General features: G+C 39.3%; 1 protein-coding gene across 12 annotated transcripts in view; it reads left to right on the forward strand.

The window, feature by feature from the left end:
* Positions 1-19,113, forward strand: part of INPP4A (inositol polyphosphate-4-phosphatase type I A) — a 131,397-nt gene that overhangs the window by 65,365 nt on the left and 46,919 nt on the right. For all 12 annotated transcript variants that reach the window (XM_054056807.1, XM_054056822.1, XM_054056803.1 and 9 more), the window contains 6 exons: positions 12,082-12,144; positions 14,581-14,798; positions 15,631-15,675; positions 17,166-17,284; positions 17,391-17,507; positions 18,539-18,618. In XM_054056807.1, coding sequence (XP_053912782.1) covers positions 14,693-14,798; positions 15,631-15,675; positions 17,166-17,284; positions 17,391-17,507; positions 18,539-18,618 — 467 coding nt within the window. In that variant the 5' untranslated portion in view covers positions 12,082-12,144; positions 14,581-14,692. The remainder of the gene's footprint in view (positions 1-12,081; positions 12,145-14,580; positions 14,799-15,630; positions 15,676-17,165; positions 17,285-17,390; positions 17,508-18,538; positions 18,619-19,113) is intronic.

The raw sequence follows: 19,113 nt of genomic DNA on the forward strand, positions 1-19,113 counted from the left end.
TCCTTAAAATCTGGGTCTGTATTGCCACAAAGCCATACATCGGATCCTTGGGCACAGAGCTGAACAAATGGAAGGCTTATCAAAGTGCTTATTGAATGCACACTAACACCACAGCTTCTGCGTCGTTCTTTAGTAGCCTGGATTTTCATGGGGATTTGACACCGTTGTTGCCTCAGTATTAGAAGATTTGTGAGGCTTGGGTCGACTACATTTCAACCAGTGGTTCCGGGCTTCATTCCCCGTAGGTGATGCCAGACTCTGATTTTTGATTAACTCACTTTTACTTTTTTTTTTATTTTATTTTTAAATAGTAAATAGTTTGAGGGTTTTGTAAGTGTATAACTCATAAAGAACTATTTGCCACGTAGAGTTTCACTTAGTTTGTTTTTATTTTTTGTTGAAAAAGACTACTCTCTCTTTTTTTTTTTCTTTCTTAATTGGATAAAGAGGTTATTATTAGACTTTCCCTTTTCAGAACTGGAAAATGCCCAGAAAGGCTTTAGCTCATACTTTCCGAATACAAATTTACTTCTAAAATGAGACCAATCGTGGAAAAATTTAGTATGTTAGGTGAATAATTTGTGAAGTTCTGAACAGATGAAAACAATGTAAAATAAATAAAAAAAAAAACCTTGACAATCATAGCTACTTTGGTTCTTATAATATTTCAGTTGGTGGTTTTAAATTGTCCATGAACTATGCAAATAAATTGGTGGGAAGTAGCTTTATATTAGCTTGTACCAAAAGGTTCTTCCACTGGAAAATTCTCAGGGAGTTTTCAAATCAGAAAATATTGACGTAAGAGTTTAATAATGACCCATTTTGTTTTGTTATGGTTCTAGCTCATTTCACTTAAAACAGTTTAAAATAATAGTTTTATGACATTAGCCTTTCTAACATAATTATTTGACAAAGGTGCATTACACTGATGGCTGTGATTCACAGTGATATCACTGAGGGCAAATGATCGTTTTATTTTCAGTAGAAGCAAATAAATTGTGCTTGGAACATAGATGTTATCCCAGTGGTCACAAACTGTCCTGACAATGTTGTGTCTAGCTTGTTCTTGCCTCTTTAGTCTATAAAAATGTCTCTAAATGACACTGTGGGATGAGAGTTGCATGACCTTAAAAAGCTGGAAACAGTAAAACCAGTGCTCCCAACTATTAAAAAAATTATCTGGAATGACACTGGATGACAACAGCATCTGCTGGTACAAGTAAACAGTGAAGAGTGGCACTGAGTTCCACATCTGTGCTGTTAGAGCAAAATGTTTTTTATCTGTAAAGATGAAATGCATCTTATATCCAAAGGCAAGAAGTTGTTGTCGTTACCATAATTAAAGTCTTTACAGTCTGTTCTGGGAATCATTACTTGTTTGGATCTAAGAATTACGGGAAAAGAAAGAATGCTTCTGTACAGGGGAAATTCTCAATAAATAAGAACAGTTAAAAGCATTTCACACACAAAAGTGTCTACCTTTCTATCCTGCCGTAATGCTCAATCGTCTCTGTGCCTCTGGGTCCTAGGGTGGTTTCATTCTGGTGGTGGGTGGTGTGGAGATGTTTCAGCAATCTTTCCAGTGCCAATAAGAGGAATTTGATGTTCACATTGATAGTTTCTTCTTCACTCTAAGATCCAGTTGGGATCATTTTTATGTTTTCTTGCAAGCTTTTAAAATTGGCTCTTTTTTCATTCGTCTGCAGCTCCATGTCATATCTGAATTTACCTTATATACATGTTATATACCATTTTTTTCCTATTTTATTACCCCTAAAACCAGCCTCAAGTCTGCAGTTCTCTAACTGACCATGGGTGAGCTGTCTATAGCCACAGTGTCTCCAAGTGTCAGCTTGCTACCCTGTCTCTTTTTATCCCACGCTTGTACTCCTCTCCGTCCCCTATCCCCACTCCTCAAGGCTTCTGCTATCATACCAAATCTGTATTTTTCTACACAACATTGTTGTGTTACAGTTGTGAAATGATGATGCTACCATGCGAAGATAAGCAAAGTAAAAACAAATTAGCCACAGGCATCTGGGCAGTTGGAAAAGTTTAATTGCAGGCTAAAACAAAGTTGCAGGCAGGTCAAGAAAAGTTCAGACAAAGTAAGCCTGAAAAGCCAAAGTCCTCAGGGCTTGCAAGCCTCGCTACAAGGCTTGTGGCCAGTCACTTATGATGGCAATATGGTATTGTGGGTGTATGGGCTAACAGTGCTGCAGGGGCCAACGATGCACTCTGCTAGCATGTTAGCTGTCATGTTACCACCAGCTGTTAAATGTGGAGCTCTGGGTGTGATGCCAAGCTCAGAAAGTTCCTAGGGTGCTTGTCATTTGACTCTGAGAGTGCAAGCCTTGAGATGCCTCACAAAATATCAGTACTGCTTATTACACTGTTTTTCTCAGTCTCTAGTGCTCCCCACTCTCAGAGGGGGGCTCCAGGCTTTGATTAACCTTTCGTGATGACCAGGTCTTTATGTTAAGCTTTTGGTCCTGCCCTTTTGACAGAAGGTCACTGCCCCTCTAGCAGTGACAGCAGGTGTAGAAACATGTGCCCACACTGAGATGCAGTTCAGTATCGTAGTTTAACCTGTTGCTGAAGGTGGCTTTGATGAGATAGTGGACTATAACCTTGTATGGCTGAAATGCAGGTACCTGTTCCCATCTGGGCCAAAAGAGCGAGACAGGTAGCTGTGTGCAGAAACATCATTTCTGCTGCCTTACCTTGGAAATCTGACTGCTGAAGTGGGCAGCTTACTTAGGAATTTCTGAGAAGATGTGGTGGGCGCACCAGGAGTTGGCGTCACTGTTGCTTGCCTTCAGCATACAAAAATTGAGAGGCAATTATATCAGGCATATGAGTGAGTTAGTTGTGAACTTTAAGAAAGGAAAGTCAATTGGGATGCGTCCTTCACGTTTTCAGGCTGTTCTGTATCCATGTGAAATTTGCTTTTTTAAAAAGTGAGATTCAGATAAACTAGGCTGGTAGTAACACAGCAGTTTTACAAGGCATGTTAGTGCTTGGAGAACTGACAAAACTCTGACATTTGAACTCATATTTTTGAGCACTGAGACATGTAAGGAACTAAGCACTAGTATATGCCCTTTGTCCTTGCATAGCATTTACATCTTTTTGTGGTTGCTGCTACCATCCCTGCTGCAGTTGCTATTTTTCTAAATAAAGTTTTGAGGCTTAGTAAGCTGCCTTGGTTCTAAAGATTGATCAGTACTAGTTGCTGAAAGTAACCCAGCAGATTGTGGTTACGATTATCTTTAAATTGTTTTTAAACACCCTGGACTCTAGAAATGTGATATCTGTGGCCAAAATCCTAAGGAGTCCTAATTTTTCTCTGAATTTTGAACTGAAATGTCAATTACATTTGGTCTGTCAGTGGACAAGAGCAAAAGAAAATAAGGTAGTCATAGCAGAGTAAAGGGTTGCTCAATATTACTGTAGCTATGCAAATACTTACTGGCTTTTCTGTCTGATAAGACCACTTTAATTGTGTTGGAATGAGAAGACGTGAACCTTGTAAGGAGCCACAACTTTTTGATTTGTCTGCAAGTTATTCATATGTTTGCTCATTTTACACATTAAAGCCAATCAGAGTAGTAGAAATAACTTTAGTTACTCTTTCAAAACTTTATTTTATCCTTGTCTTTTCTGTCTTAGAGCTGGCATCATAATATCCAGTACAAGACACTTATTCTCCATAAGTGTGAGTAGCAGGTTAAGGGAAGTGATCCTCCTCCTCTCCTCTGGTCAGACCTCACCTGAAGTTCAGTTCTGGAGTCCTCAGCACAGGAAGACATGGATGGATCTGTTTGAGCAAGTCCAGAGGAGGCCACAAAGATGGTCAGAGGGCTGGAGCATCTCCCTTATGAGGACAGGCTGAGAGTGTCAGGCTTGTTCAGCCTGGAGAAAAGAAGCCACTAGGGAGACCTTACAGTAGCCTTCCAGTACTTAAAGGGAGCCTGCAGGAAAGGTGGAGAGGGGCTCTTTATCAGGGAGTGCAGGGATAGGGCGAGGGGTAATGATTGTAAGCTGAAAGAGGGGAGATTTAGATGAGATATTAGGAAGAAATTTTTCCTGTGAGAGTGATGAGGCACTGGCTCAGGTTGCCCAGGGAAGCTGTGGCTGCCCCATCCCTGGAGGTGTTCAGGGCCAGGTTGGATGGGGCCTTGGGCACCCTGACCTAGCGGCAGGTGTCCCTGCCCATGACAGGAGTGTTGGAACTGGATGATCTTTAAGGTCCCTTCCAACACAAACCATTCTGTGATTCTATGAAATTCTACTTTGTTCAATCACACCTCAAGGAAAAATATAGTATTTCAGTAAGGCTGGTAGTCAAAGCTTGGAAGCCTCATGGAAGTTTTCACAAGTAGGGGACAATTGTTGAAGTATGATATTCTAATGGCAGCTCACTGACCTTATGTTGAAGAATGGTTTGTAATCAAAATTGTAGAAATATTTCAGTGATGTTTGGTCTGGTTTCCTCTTATGAGGTCACTTCAAAGACATGCAAACCACTTATGGTCTATTTTTTTGTAGGTCACGTACTTTACTTATTCCAGTTTTTGTTACTGATTTAGGCCTTTTAAATTCAGCAGCCAAATATGGCAAGTTTCAATATATTCCAAATATTTTCCCAGTATGTTTTGAAATGACCCATGTCATTACATGTAATCTTTCCTCCATGGTTGTGCTTCGGTAGCTCTGCTACAAGTTAAGAATCCATTTAGTAAATGATGTTGTCCAGTTCCGTTTATACTTGACATAGACTCAGCTTTTTGCAAATGTGGTGAAATCTACCTTCTCTGAAAATGCATGTGCAGTTTATCACATGTTAAAAATACATAAGCAAATATGTTGGTCAGAAAATTAAATTATGTTCCAGAATAAAATTACAGCTTTCTATGAACTGTTTCACTGGGCCTCGCTTACATCTTCCTAGTTCTTTTTTTCTTACCTCAATTCTAGACACACTGTCTGCTTCTGACAATTCTCATCAGCATAGTCACTAAAGTTAAATCATTGTTGTTGATGCTGAAGTATGGAATTGTTGGTTTCTCTGAAGTTACGGTCTTAACCTTTATTTTCTGAAAAGCATTAGTTGTGTCCTTCCTTGTGACCTGCAATGGGCACATAGGTGACATTGTGAGACCTCTGAAAAATTACTTTTTTGTAAGTTTTCTAGCTTTGTTGGGAAGTGTGGCTTCCTTTTTTTCTGAAAGAGAGGTGTCCGCAGCACATGCTTGCCTGTAGCAGAAAACCTTGAGTGGATTAGTGTGTATCAGGCCCTGCTGCTTCATTTCCTCCTTTCCCTTCTCACTCGACGAGATCAGAATACAACTGCTGTAACCGCATTGTGAAGGGCAGAGAGGATGTGTATACATGTGTGTTGTGTGCATGTGGGAGGGAGGTAAGGGGCGCGGGGAGGAACTGGGATAGCGTGTGTTCATCCACTGATTTAGAGCACATCTGCTCCACTAGCAATGCAAACAGAGGATGACATGGTCTCTTTAGTTATCCCTGAGTCTCATCTTGCTCCTTTCCAGTACTTATGTGCTCGTGAATACTTTTTGAATGTATAAATGTTTTTGAGTATATAGAGGCTACATCTTGCTCAAGGCCTGCTCAGAAATAGATTTATTTCTTCTTTCAGCCTCTGTCTTGAGGCATAGCTAATGGCTGACAGGTGACGAGCAGGATCTTTTGCTCCACTTAGTTCTGAGTCTTACTGCTTCTTGAGAAGCAGGTCAGCGATCCATCCTTCCTCAAACCTACCAGACTGCTCTCTTTCAGCTGTCAGCTCACATCTGCCTTTATCTGACTGATGGAGAACCCTGTGTGCAAGAAAGCAAAGCAAATGTGGGGAGTCTTTGGCCCAACTCCTAGGAATCTGGACAGGAATTTCTGGATTACTTTGAAGTGGGATCTGCATGCTATCTAAATAGATTGTCAAGGGAAATATTTTCAGAAACTGAAAGCAAAACAGCACACACACACACACATTCATTATATCTTACAGGGTGATTTTACTGTTAACCCACAGGGTAGAGTTGACATGGAAAAGGATTTCTTTCACTGGGACAGCTGTCCCACCAAAGTGTTGCATTGGGAGTAGTGGTGGGAAGCCTAGACTCCCATTGGCCAGTGTTGAGTTGGATGCTTATGCTTCTGAACTGCCAGCATCCCACCACTTGTTTACGTGACTCCAGAAAGGAATCCAGGAAAGAGTCTTGCAGTCAGCATCTTGGCCCACAACAACCCTCTCTCCCATTGATTTAGAAAGATCAGGATAAACAAAGAAATCATTTAATTTCCCAGGAAGAAGAAATGAAAGCAGCACAAAGGAATCAGAGATCTGGAACCAAAAAAGAATTATTTCATTTGAAAATTCATCCAGTATTGTGGGCATTAGGCATAGTCTAGGCATGCACTGTGTAAGAAAAAAACATATATGGATCAGAAATACATGAACAAAATACAGTTCAGGAGTACAAACCAAAAGTTGATGAAGAAATATGTGTCAGCAAATTTGTATTAGTAGTATAAGACTCCATTTTTTTGCCATGCTGCCCACAACCTGCTAGTAACCTTTGTGGAATATTGCTCCCACACTGACATTTATTTTAAAGTTTCTGAATACTTGACACTGTTCCATTTCCTGAGTGAATTAGTGGTTTCTTATTGAAAACATGTATGTTAGAGAAAGCGTTCGCACATTTCTGGTTTATCCTTAGATGCTGCTCTGTATTTTTAATTTATACTAACATTTTAAACAGTAAGTATAGGAATCACTGCAAGTCAGAGCAAGGCCACATAAAAATGAAGAGATTTTGGGGAGATTTTTCTGGTGTGCCTCTGACCATTCGTTCCACATGGGAAAACATAGTGTCAGGAAAGTAAACAAATGTTTAGACTGTAATCCTAGAGCTCTGTCCTGTTGCACAGTAGTTTGGAAGTAGAATGTGAGATCCTGTCAAACACATAGAGGACAATGCTAACAGTAGCCTGTGATTCCTGTGTTGTTTTGGTGAGAATACACCAGCTTTAATTAGTGCTATGTTAGTCTTAGCTGAAGCAGATGAGTGTTATGGGCAGATGGGTCAGAGAGTTCCCTCTGTTGTTGTAATCCAAGCTTGACCAAAACTTCTGAGTACAGATCCAGTTTCAGTGCTTTTATCCATTCCCCTGTGTCTTTTGTAATCCCCCGTCTTGTTTGCCTGTATGTTGGAGAATATTTTACTGCCATCCATCTGTAATCCACAGGAGTATGAATTCTTCATCAAATGTAAAGGTATGTCTGGTTCATCTCTGTTTTAGGTCATAAGCTGTTAAGAGGTTGTGGGCTTTTTTTTTTGGCCTTTGTTTCCCTCCCCAACCTTTCCTGCAGCAGGAGGAATTTGGAGAAAGGGTTAAAAGCTTTGTTTTTTTCCAATGAAAGCAATGCTGTTTCTGCATTGTGAGCACCATGGTTATAGAGAAAGCCCAGTTTAGAAGAGGCAGACTTTAGGAGGGAGTCCAAAAGACCATCAAATTCAGAAATGTATTTCTAGTGCAAACTCCTCAACAGAAAATACGTCCCCCATTCTCATGGGCTTTTCCACATCTGTAGGATGAGAACCCTGGGTCTTGAGAAGTCATCTCGTGCACAGGAAGCTTCACCACAACATACAGTGCACATTTCTTGTGAAGAGGGTAAAGATCATTTGTAAGCTGTTCCAGTTTCTGTTCGTAAAACAATGGAGGAGGCTGAGAGGGTTGGACTTCAAACTGCTCTGTAGCAAGAATCGTCATTTTCCATGACATTGTGCTGTGCTCATCTTGATAAAAGCTGCAAAGTGAAACAGAGCTGTGCTCTTTTCTTTTTAATTAGCAAACGTGTGTTACAAATGTTCACTTCCACCTGTGGGTGTGCATATTTTTGTGCTTATAGAAGAAGTACTGAAAAAATAGAAGTGGTGTCATGACAAGTGAAATCAAAATGATATCTCACTAAGTTAAGAATACTAATTGTATGTCAGTTGTGAATGTAGACTAATAATCTTAATTTGCACAAAGAACTAAGTGGCCTAAATTGCAGTTTTCTATTAAAAATACTCAAATATATTAAAGACGTAAAATTAGGTCTTTAGATTAATTGAGTTTGATGAAGTTCATAGCAGGGGAAGAATCAAGAAGAAAGTTTGCTGCTTAGAGATTTATATGTAAGTAGGTGGGAGAGGGTGGGCAGGAAAGCAAAGAGATAGAAAACTACTTTCTGCTACTGAAATGGCCTTTTATCTAAATACCACTGAAAGGTTGCATTTGGGGATTTCTGTGCTGTACAAACACATTCATTGTGCCTTGTGGTGGTTTATTTCATTTTCTTGTGGAAGACTTTCCCCTGTTCTTACTGAGGTCATCCACTTGCTCAGAATACTCAGGAGAGCTCCAGAGAGTGATAAGAAGACTCTTGAGGGCAAACTTATTTTTTTGTCCTTAGTAGTAAAGATTCTGGTCGGTGGGAGAGGGCGACATTGAAGCAGCTTGTGAGGGAAACCTAGACCTGAGGAGTACACTGAGAGTATGAAGTACAGCCTCTTTATGGAGCTGACAGACTAGCACCTGACGATTATGTTTTTGTTGAGCAACTAATTTCAGTGGGAGGCAAAAGTCCATATTGGATGCTTGCACTGCTTGCTTTCTTTTACCTCATGGAGTGAGTGGCGTGAAACTCTGTTGTCAGCCTATGAATCTGCAGTAGACATGGTCTGTGTCGCTGCCCCCACAAATTTGGCTGTAAGGAAGACTGACTCAATGTGTCAAGTTCATGTCTCTGACTTTTCCTGTTATTGTGATCTGTATGAGATTCAGGACATTCAGTCTGTCATTAAATGAGACAGAAGAGCAAAGTGTTTGTGATACTGTAAAAAAACCCAGCTCTTAATCAGTATCAGTCTTAGCAGGCTTTTGCTAGGAGCTGCTGTCCTTTGAGCTGATGTTCTATTCTTGGTTGCTTCTGCAGCCATGAGTAACGGGGTTGATCCAGACCTTCACCTCAGACACTGAAGCATGGTTAATAAAGTTCCTTACCTCTTCTTTGAAACAGCTGTTGGAGATTGGATGCTGAAATTGTTGGAACATTGATCTTGAACCCGCATGCCTAATCTTGTTTCCCTACCAAGGTTTTCTATGGTTGGAGGTAAAAAACAATACAAAACCTGTATGCTAGTTATACTTGAGATGGTGCTCTTGCATAGAAGGCAACAGTCATAACTTAGCTTAGTCTGGCATTTTAACCTTAGCTGGAAACCTGGCCATGTTGCAGATCCAAAATACTGTTTCAGGCAGTATTCATTTCCATTTTTTATGTGTGTTGCTAAAACATTATCAGGCAGAGAAGCTTTTTACTAAGATGTTAAGTGAAGAATGCAGTTGGCTGAAGGAGCCCTCTTGATGTTCTGAAACTGATTGTTCAGGAGGATCTACCCTAATTTGTAAGGTTCAGAGGAGGTTCAGTAGATACCTCACAACTACTTTTTCACTCCCTTTTGGAGGTAATGGGAAACATTCAAGAGGACTGCATCCCCATTTTTTTAAAGCATTAAAGAAGCTGTCACGCTGCCTTTCTCTGGTGTTCTCTTCATGTAGATGTATCGGTAACATTTAGCCTTTTGCTGCTGTTGCATTTTCTGCTTTGGCATGCCTCTTTACCCAGTCAAATGACACAATTCCAGAGCACCTTTGCTGTAGAAAAGTAGAGTCTCAAAGTAGATTTTGATTTGGTCTACAACTAGAGTAGCTTCTTTCTCTTGCCTATTGATGTGTGAATTGGAAAAATCCTCTTTCTTAAAGTTGTGTAATGAGCATCAAAAAAAGCAGGTGTTAGAGTGAAAGAAGGTTAGATCTCACCTAACACAAGGGGTAGTTTGATAGGAGAGGTGTTTTTTTGCAAGAAGAGAACACTGCCAGAACAGTTGTGAAGATAAGGAGAATATTAGTTTGTAGTTGTACAACAAGTCATCAGCTGGAACTGAGATGATCCTGGGTTTTCCTTGAGATCTTGCAGGCAGTCAGAGTGACCAGATATCTGAAAGTTTCAAGCTTCAGGTATGTGAGACCTGAATGAACATGCAGCTGAGCAGAGTGGCATTTGCTTCCTGCAGCCAACTGCCAGGACTGAAGGTGGCAGGCCCGAAGTGGCATCCAGTGATAGTCTTTTCTTCCGGTTGTATGCTTTTGTGCTAATAGAGCAGCAAATAAATATTCACATAATGGGAGGGAGTCTTGTTCAGAAGCCTTTTCTGCACAGTGGAAATGAGCATTACTGGTATTGGGGGTCAACAATGTTTTTTCATACTTTTGTTGAAGCCACAACTGAAGTGGGCTTGCAACAAAACTTCATGAAATGCAAAGCTGTGCAGATTGCCAACATCCACTGTCTGCAGTATTGGTAAGGGCGAAGGCAAAGGCTATGTGTAGATACGTCATGCCATCTTCAGAATAAGGTTTGCTTGGACAGGAATCACATCAGCCTTTGGGATCGCTGGCTGCAGGAGTGGCAGCAGTCTTTGGTACCATGTGAGGAAACTATCTGTTGTGTTAATACTACCTTTAATTTGGGAGGAGTCCTACCTCCATTGATTTTTATCAAAAATATGATGATAAAGTTGTAATTGTTGAAATAGTTGTAATTCAAGAGAGTGATCAGAGCCCCTGTTGTTTGGGTCTGTCAGGTTGTGCAGTGGATAGAGTCATCTAAATCCTTTTTATAATTAGAGAGAGATGTCTTCATGGGGTGATTCATCCCACCTACCTTGGAAAATGGTGACTCATTCTCTGGAATTGCTTGTGTCTCACTGTTGAATGTGAGAACCTGGGCACTGAGTCAAGATCAGATACCTGCCTCCTCTGCAGTTTAGGTGAAATAAAACCCTTTCCATAAGTCCTAAGAGCTCATACCTATGTTCTTAAGCAGTTTTGATTAGTTGGTAGGGCTGGCGATTAAATAAAAAGGCTCAGACTGGACTTCCCTGTCCCATTTGTTGTGTTCTGGCATACATAGGAGGTCTTAAGAGACATACCCTATTAATGCAAATGTGCTTGAATAAGATAGTATGACTAGGAGATACAAACCTTCAGTTAACCTATAGCATTTAAAAATAATTCATTTTTCCTGAATGTTTTTTTGTTAGCTGTTCATAGAAGCCTACCTCACATAATAATTTGAACGTCTGTGTTTTGACATAGGATCTCTTCTCCTGTCTCCTGGTGCTTGTATCTTCCAAACAGCAAACTTTTAGAAGCTTAACTATACAAAAACAAGCCTAGTAACAAATGCTGTCTCATAGTCAACATATCATATACGTTCCTTTTTCTTAATAGCACCAAGCCTTTCAGTAAACATGTTACTGTATGTTTTTTACAGCTGTTCTACCCACTCACCAAATGCTGACATCAAGTCAGTCTTTTTTTGGCATAAGCTTATTTCTTTGTCCTCTGACTGGCGATGGCGATTACTAGTGCTGGGAGAAGAGCAGCAGACCATACTATTTTCCTGTTGTCAGTAAACTTTAATGTGAGAGAATCATAGATCATTAGGATTGGAAAAGGCCTTTAAGATCATCAAGTCCAACTGTCAGCCCCACACCACCATGCCTCCTAAACCATGTCACAAACTGTCACATCTACATGCTTTTTTAACATCTCCAGGGATGATGACTCCACCACTTCCCTGGGCAGCCTGTTCCAGTGCTTCACCACTCTTTCAGTAAAGACCATTTTCCCTAATATCCAATCTGAACCTCCTCTGGCACAACTTGAGGCCATTTCCTCTCATCCTATCACTTGTTACTTAGGAGAAGACCAACACCCACGTCGTTACAACCTCCTTTCAGGGAGCTGTAAAGAGCGATAAGTCCCCCCTCAGCCTCCTCTTTCTATTATTAGAAGATTTACATGCCTGATTATCTGCAGCAAATGAGATAAAGATAAAATTAGAGTTAATCTGAGAGTTTTACCTGCCCATAGGTTGTGATTTATGCTATATAAGAAGCTTGATTGTTTATGCTGATTAGTTTGTTAATTTTTTAGATGTGGACTTAACTGATGTTATGATATGCAAAATCCTTTCACACATGAGGAGAAGAGCACTCTGTAAGTATGATTAGTGTAAGTAAATTAAAAATGTATCATTAGGCGAGAAAGTAATACTGCAATTTAAATGAATCATTGAGAACTTAGCCTTGGAAAATTATTATGCTCTAAAATATTTAAATATAAATAGTATCAAAATAAAGAAAATACCTGACCATATTTTATCTTCTCAAAGATTGACCCATTTTAAGCATGTCATCAATACAGAGATTTTTAGATGAAAAACAACTGGACTCTTTAACCTAACTACTGTCTGATCTGTACTTATGTGAACATGTTAATTATTATCTAAGAAGGTATTTGCAGGATTTTGGGAGGAGTCTATGGCATCCTGTCTTAATTCTCTGCAAACACATTTTGTAGGTGTTCTGTTTCATTAGACAGTTCGATTTAATGGACTTAGGAACCATTAAATGTCACGTTATGTAAAGAACAAACCAAGGAAAACCTATTGCTGAAAGAAGAGGAGTGGGGAAATAGGAGAATAGAAAGACTTGGAAACCGGCAAAGAATTTTGATGGAAGTTTTATTTGACCAAATCTGAGGACATTCAGTACTATTCAGGAAAGAGTGGTGGTTCACTAGCCACTTAACGACTTGCACCTTAATTAAAACAAAAAAAAAGGAAGAAAAACAAAGCTTTTTTTACTGTGATTGATCAAACTTTGGCACAGCCAGGTTGGCCAGAGAGGTCCATTCTTGTCCGAAACCAACTGGACACAGTCTTGAATGTCTTGCTGTAGCTGACCTGCTTACAAGCAGGGGGAGTGGATTGGATGAACTCCAGAGATCCCTCCCAACCACCACTATTCCGTGATTCCATATGAATTGGGAAACTGCCTGCTTTAATTTTTGGCTGTCATAAATTATATCTATAAGCTGTTTGTTTTGTATGCTGTCTATGAATTTCAAAACTTTGGTAGATGGGATATTCAGAGCTCTCAATTTCTGCTTTTTCCGCTCAAGAATTCCCCTTTTTCTTATTCAGAATTGACTTATGACATTATATTGTATAAACCAGAGTTGAATCATCAAGGCAAATTATTCTGAGTGACAACCGACTGGCTCATCTGCTGAACATGGCCCAAATTCCTTCCTCCCTAGAATAAGCTTTCAATTTAAAATCTCATTTCTAGGCTCATGTAGTTGGCCAGGGCTGTGTTCAGTTGAGTTGTCTTAGATGCTTAGCTTGTATCTTGTATTTTGGATGTCCAGTGAACGAGTGCCAGGTAAAAAAAATGAGTGGAGAGAGGGAAAATTCTAAAAGAATCCTCCAGAGGGAGATACTGACTAGTTAAATTTAGAGACTTAGGTTGGGCAGGTTGAATGCTCTTTTGGAGGCCTTTGGGCGGTTTTAAAATGCCTATTTAAAATGCAAGTAAAAGCTAGGTGTTTTATTTAATTAGAATATATCTTGCCTGTTGTTAGGTCTGTCAACCTCAAAAAGAAAAAAAATTTGTTCCCATTATGCAACATAGTTCAAATGTTTTGTAAAATTAATGAGGGGCTGCCATGAAGATATTAGTCACTATATTACTGCCTTTCAGGTTTATCAGATTTTAGTCCTAATCTCACTTCCTAAATGAATGGAGTTTGTCATAATAGTATAAAATAGGATGAAACGAATACAAAAGTGCTAACGTGGCTGACGGAAGGAACATCAGAATTTATCAGCCAAACCACATTTAACAATGTAACCAAATTTTCTGTAGGCTGTGTGTTTCTTTTCTACTGTAACATTTCACTGTATAGGCATTGTGAGGGGAAGAACATCTGTCATGGATCTCTGTAGATGAATGACGTGTATGGTGAAGGAAAAGCACAGACACTGCCATGTGCCCTATCAGCAAGCGTCCCCTTTTGCTTTTTCTTTCCATCACCATCCCAGAATTTCAGCATCACTCTGGCCCACTAGGTTTTGTTTATAGTTTTTAATATCTCTTTCTCATGGCACTAGATCTTGAAACAACACAGTGTGCCGGCAGTAACAACGTTTCCTGCCCTTTTGTTCTGCATTCTGCCAATCCGTTGTCCCTTTGTCCTTATCCCTTGTCCTACCTCTGCAGACAAAGGCCCCATCTGACGAATTTACTTGTGCTCCCCAGGGATTATGAAAACCAGGAAACTTCATTAAGGAGGGTTTAATAGCTTAGACAAAGGAGAAGAGCAGCTGGTCTCTTAACGAGTCTCTCTCAACCCGCTCCTCTGACAGAAGAGCCTTTCTTGCATGCGGTACATTCTTCAACAATTTGCAGTAAAGTGCTACAGATGTACGGTTCATGCAAATTGAGTTACTGTGCACTGGATCTGCCTTGAGCATTTTATTTGAATGTCCTGGGGCAATTTTATGGCACTGAGTTTGCTGCTGTTAAAAAGAACAGTAGCTGATAGTGATCTAAAAATTTGGTGTTTGTTTTTGCTGTCTTTATTGCTTAGCGTGGTAATGTTAGAGGAATAGCAATTGGAGACAACCTGCTGCGCTGTGCTACTCCATAAGCAAACATCAGTAAAGCCAAGCAGCAAGAAAAGAAGGGTTCTTCATGACAAAATGACAGCAAGAGAACACAGTCCCCGCCATGGTGCAAAATCCCGCACCGTGCAACGGGCCTCCACCATTGATGTCACCTCTGACATGCTAGGTCTTTCTCTAGCAGGTATGTACCTTCACATCAACAACTTTCAGAATCTACCTTGTACTAACATTGGAGTTTTCTTCTTTTAATTACTAGAAGATTTAGATGTGTCTGGGTATCTACAGGGAATGAGATAAAGGAATTATATTAAAATATTACACAATCTTAAGCTTGCCATTTTTTAAATAGACAAAACATAAAATTTGGAGAGGGAAGGGGAAAAAAAAAGAAATTAAACTAAATTTTGTGCAGTTATGTTTATCAGTCACAAATAAGCAATGGGGAGAAAATGCCAAAGAATGTCAAGGTCTAGGAAGAGCCTTGGCAGTCTCCTTGTTTGACATTGTATGAAATTTTAAGAAGAGTTCAGGGAACTGAGATTTATCTCCGTCAGCTTTCATGGTGAGTAAATTAGGATTGTAACTCCCCAGGAGCTTTGTTTGATTAGTGAGGCAGGTACTTTCAAACTTCTCCCTGTTCACTGATCACAGAGGAGACGTATCTGATTTAATAATTTGGAGTTAATAGCGGCTCATACACTCAGTAACTTTAATCCTCTTGTTTTCTACTGAGACTAGATATTTCATATTCCCACATTGCATATAATCTTTCATACAGTTTCACATATTTTAACATGTTTTGTAAAATGAGATCATCACAAGTTTTTCAAATCATTTTTAGATAGCAAAGATTAGCTATTAAATATTTTAAATACTAGTCATGTCTCTTGAATTAAAAATATTATTTTTTAATGTAAAATTTAATTTCTTTCTTTATATGACTGCAACTTCAGGAAGAGTTTCACATGACAGGAACATTTGACTAATCTTGTGTTAATTTTTCTGATTTACAGGAAACATTCAAGATCCAGATGAGCCGATTTTAGAGTTCAGTCTAGGTAGGCTTAGTGATTTGTACGCTAATTTTGATGATACATGCTATTATGTATGCGTGTGGGGTTTTAATTGTTGATTTTGAAGTGCCTCTCATATAGTAAGTATTGGAACTTTAATTTTTGTGGAGATGCATGTGGTACAGTTTTCTTGCAGCCTGTGCAGTATCTTTTGGTGAGCAACCAGCAGTGATGTGGCAGTGATGGTTTTAAAAGTCTATAATAAACACATTTGTCCTATAAAATCTTAAATGTTTACTATGTGAATGGTATTTTTACATGTTTATTTTGATTATGTGAAAATACAGTGAAACTGTCCTCAATCTCAGTATAACAGTAGTTAAGGTCTTCGGATAAATTGAAGATTTGCTGGAAACAGCATTCTGGTTCATAATATTTTCTAAGAGTTACCAAGTATTGCACATACTTTGTTTCCTGTGGTCTTTGCTGTCAAATGATGATGTGAGATGCAGAAGTGACCTAATTTCTGGGATGGTTAAATTTGGACAAGAAGCTGGTGACCTCACTTGAATAATAAGTGAAAAATATTTTCTTCATGAAAATTCAGTCTACATTTTCTACTGTAGCATGGTTTTCTTGGCTTAATAGTGGACTAATGTTTGACAGGTTATGCTTTCAACAGTTTACTTGACATGAAAAATGTGAAAATTTTTTGAGATGTATGTAATTATGTTCTGAATAATAACCTAGAAACTCCTTATGGCTGAATAAAGTACTTCAAATATTTTCAGATAAATTAAAAATATCTAGGACTACCAAGCTGTTTAGTGTACATTGGAACATTTTGCTTGCCCAGATAAGTTTTGGAATTAACGTTCTGCATCTAGCTGAAGCAGAATCAGACCATGCTGTAGTTACCCATATCTAGCTAAACAGAACTTGGCTCTGAAGTTTAATGCAATTGCGTAGAGTCACTCACTGAAATTTTTCATCATTGTTTCCTATTTGCCATAGACCCTTCCCAGGGGTTAAACTCACAGTTACATTTTGGAAGAAATAAATTACTGTCCTTTTATAATTATAAGCTAGTTCAACTCATAGTAGTGCTGCTTGACCAATGTTCAAGCACTTTGTATTGGTTCTCCATGGCAAAATGCCATTTGGTAATGGGCTTAATGGAGCGTGACTTCAAATCAAATGCAGCTATACTTACGAGATTCCCAGAGGGAAACCTGTGCTTGTGTGTTTTTCTAATAATGAGCTGTGCCAGGGGGATGGATAAGCAGGTGGTTAGAAGAGAAAAAGTTTAAATTACAGCTCTACAGCTTGAAGCAAGGCTGGTTTGATTGCACGTTACTCTTTGCGTGCACAAAGGTGAATGATGTCTGCCTTTATGGTATGACAGTAGAATGAATATTAGGCCCTTTGTGGCTTTATTGCTCAGGGTATATAATATGCTTTTATAAAAATATAGTCTTACAGCTATATGAAAAAGATCCTGGATCTAAATTTATTTCTCTCTTGCATACCTAAAGCTTGCAGTGAGCTGCTAACTCCATCGCTAGATCGAAAACCAAATAGTTTTGTAGCAGTGAGTGTAACTACACCTCCTCAGGCATTCTGGACAAAGCATGCACAGACAGAAATTATTGAGGTAAGTGGTGAGGTGCGCCTGGATTAGATTTAGAATTGAAGCCAACACAAGAAGCATTTCTTTCTAACGCAGTGTTAATTTTTGCCTTTTTTGTTTATGATTACAGGGAACAAATAATCCCATCTTTCTAAGCAGCATTGCCTTTTTTCAAGACTCTCTTATCAATCAAATGACACAAATCAAACTCTCCGTGTATGACGTCAAAGATAGATCTCAGGGAACAGTAAGTTTTCTTTATTATGTTACTTTCCCAGTCATTGTGGAGCACGGAGACGAGTCAAGGAGATCAAGCTGGTAACTTCTGTGGAAGAAAGCAAAAAGGCAGAAGCATTGATCCTAGAGAAAGCAGATAGGTAGAGAAAGGAGGGACAAATGCCATGACATGGACTTGGCAGTGTGAGGAGCACTGCCAGTTTTCTCAAATAAGGCTTGTCTGCAACGTTTGGGAACTCCTGATTTAAATTAAGAGGTCCCATCTTTTGTTCTGATATGTTGTGGATCCCTTCGCTGACAATGACTGGGATCCAGCACCCCTATCTGAGGCCTCTAATCTGTGCCAAAATGTTTGGCCCATCATGTAAAAGTCCTTTTGAACAGAGTTGCTAAATTCCAGAAATCACCCTGCCTTAAACCCTTAGTGATTTTATTCAGGTCTCAAATTTATTCCCTTAAGGAAAAAAGTTTTAAGTGCCCATCTCCCGTGTAACTCCTTGGATCTGTGGGCAGCTCAGGCCATTTATTCTCAGACTATTGGCCAGAATGCTGCTTCAGACCCCACGTTGTCTGCTTTTCCATGGCTTCCTTAGAGGCAGCAGGGCTTTCCCTCTCTGTCCAGTGTTTCATGAGGAGGCCCAGGGGAAAAAAGAATACCTCTGAAGGAGGTAAGTTCCTCAGGAGGAGCCAGGTTTGGGTCAGAGTGGGACTAGAAGTGCTGCCCTAGTCAGAGCCCCATCGCTTTCGCTGTTCCTGTATTGCTCGCCCTAAGCTTGTAGATACTGAGGTGCCTCCGCTCAGATTCTAGAGAAAGAAAAAAGCTTATTACCCTCTGTTAGAAAAAGTATTTTTGATAAATTACTGAATTTATCACATTTTAAAGGATTTTAATTAGTCAAGTATGGGCATATGTGATTGTAGTTCTATTCTCACACTTCTGTGTGTAATAATAGTATTTTGGGCTTTAATGCTGTGCACAAAGCCTTCATTAAGGCTTTGTAAAGGTAAATAATTACAATTCTGGTACTCATCTTCTTTCAGATGTATTTGTTGGGTTCTGGGATGTTCACTGTAAAAGAACTTCTTCAGGAGAAGAATCACAGGTTGCACTTAACACTAAGGTTTGTAATATTCTCCTCCATTTAGGAATTAATTCCTAATTCTTGAAGGGATGTTTAAGATGTGATGAAAACCTTTTGGTTGATTGGTTTTTATTTTAGTTCCAGGCTACTATTAAGGAAAAACTATTTTCTACTGCATGATTATTAAAAGATGTACAACAAGTCATTTCCAACACGGTGAATAATGTTAGACATTGGTTCTAATTCTACAACAAAAGAAAGTATTGTCAAGACAAATTTGATTTTTGTGCATTTCATCCTATCATCTCAGTGTATGTGTCTGTGGAGAGTGGTAAAATAGAGTATTTTTACCTGTGCTGATATATAGAGCCTGTGATGGGGAGGATAAAACCCATTGAAACAGGGGGTTATCTCAGCTGTTTGGAATACTTTGGCTTAGATAAATCTAAGCTCTATTTACTATTTCAACACCTACCTGTTGCTGAATTCTGCATTTGTTGCTAAATACTGTATTTGTCGATATAATGCACTAGG

The sequence above is a fragment of the Cuculus canorus genome, chromosome 1 (genome assembly GCF_017976375.1).
Source record: "Cuculus canorus isolate bCucCan1 chromosome 1, bCucCan1.pri, whole genome shotgun sequence".
Classification (NCBI taxonomy): Eukaryota; Metazoa; Chordata; class Aves; order Cuculiformes; family Cuculidae; genus Cuculus; species Cuculus canorus.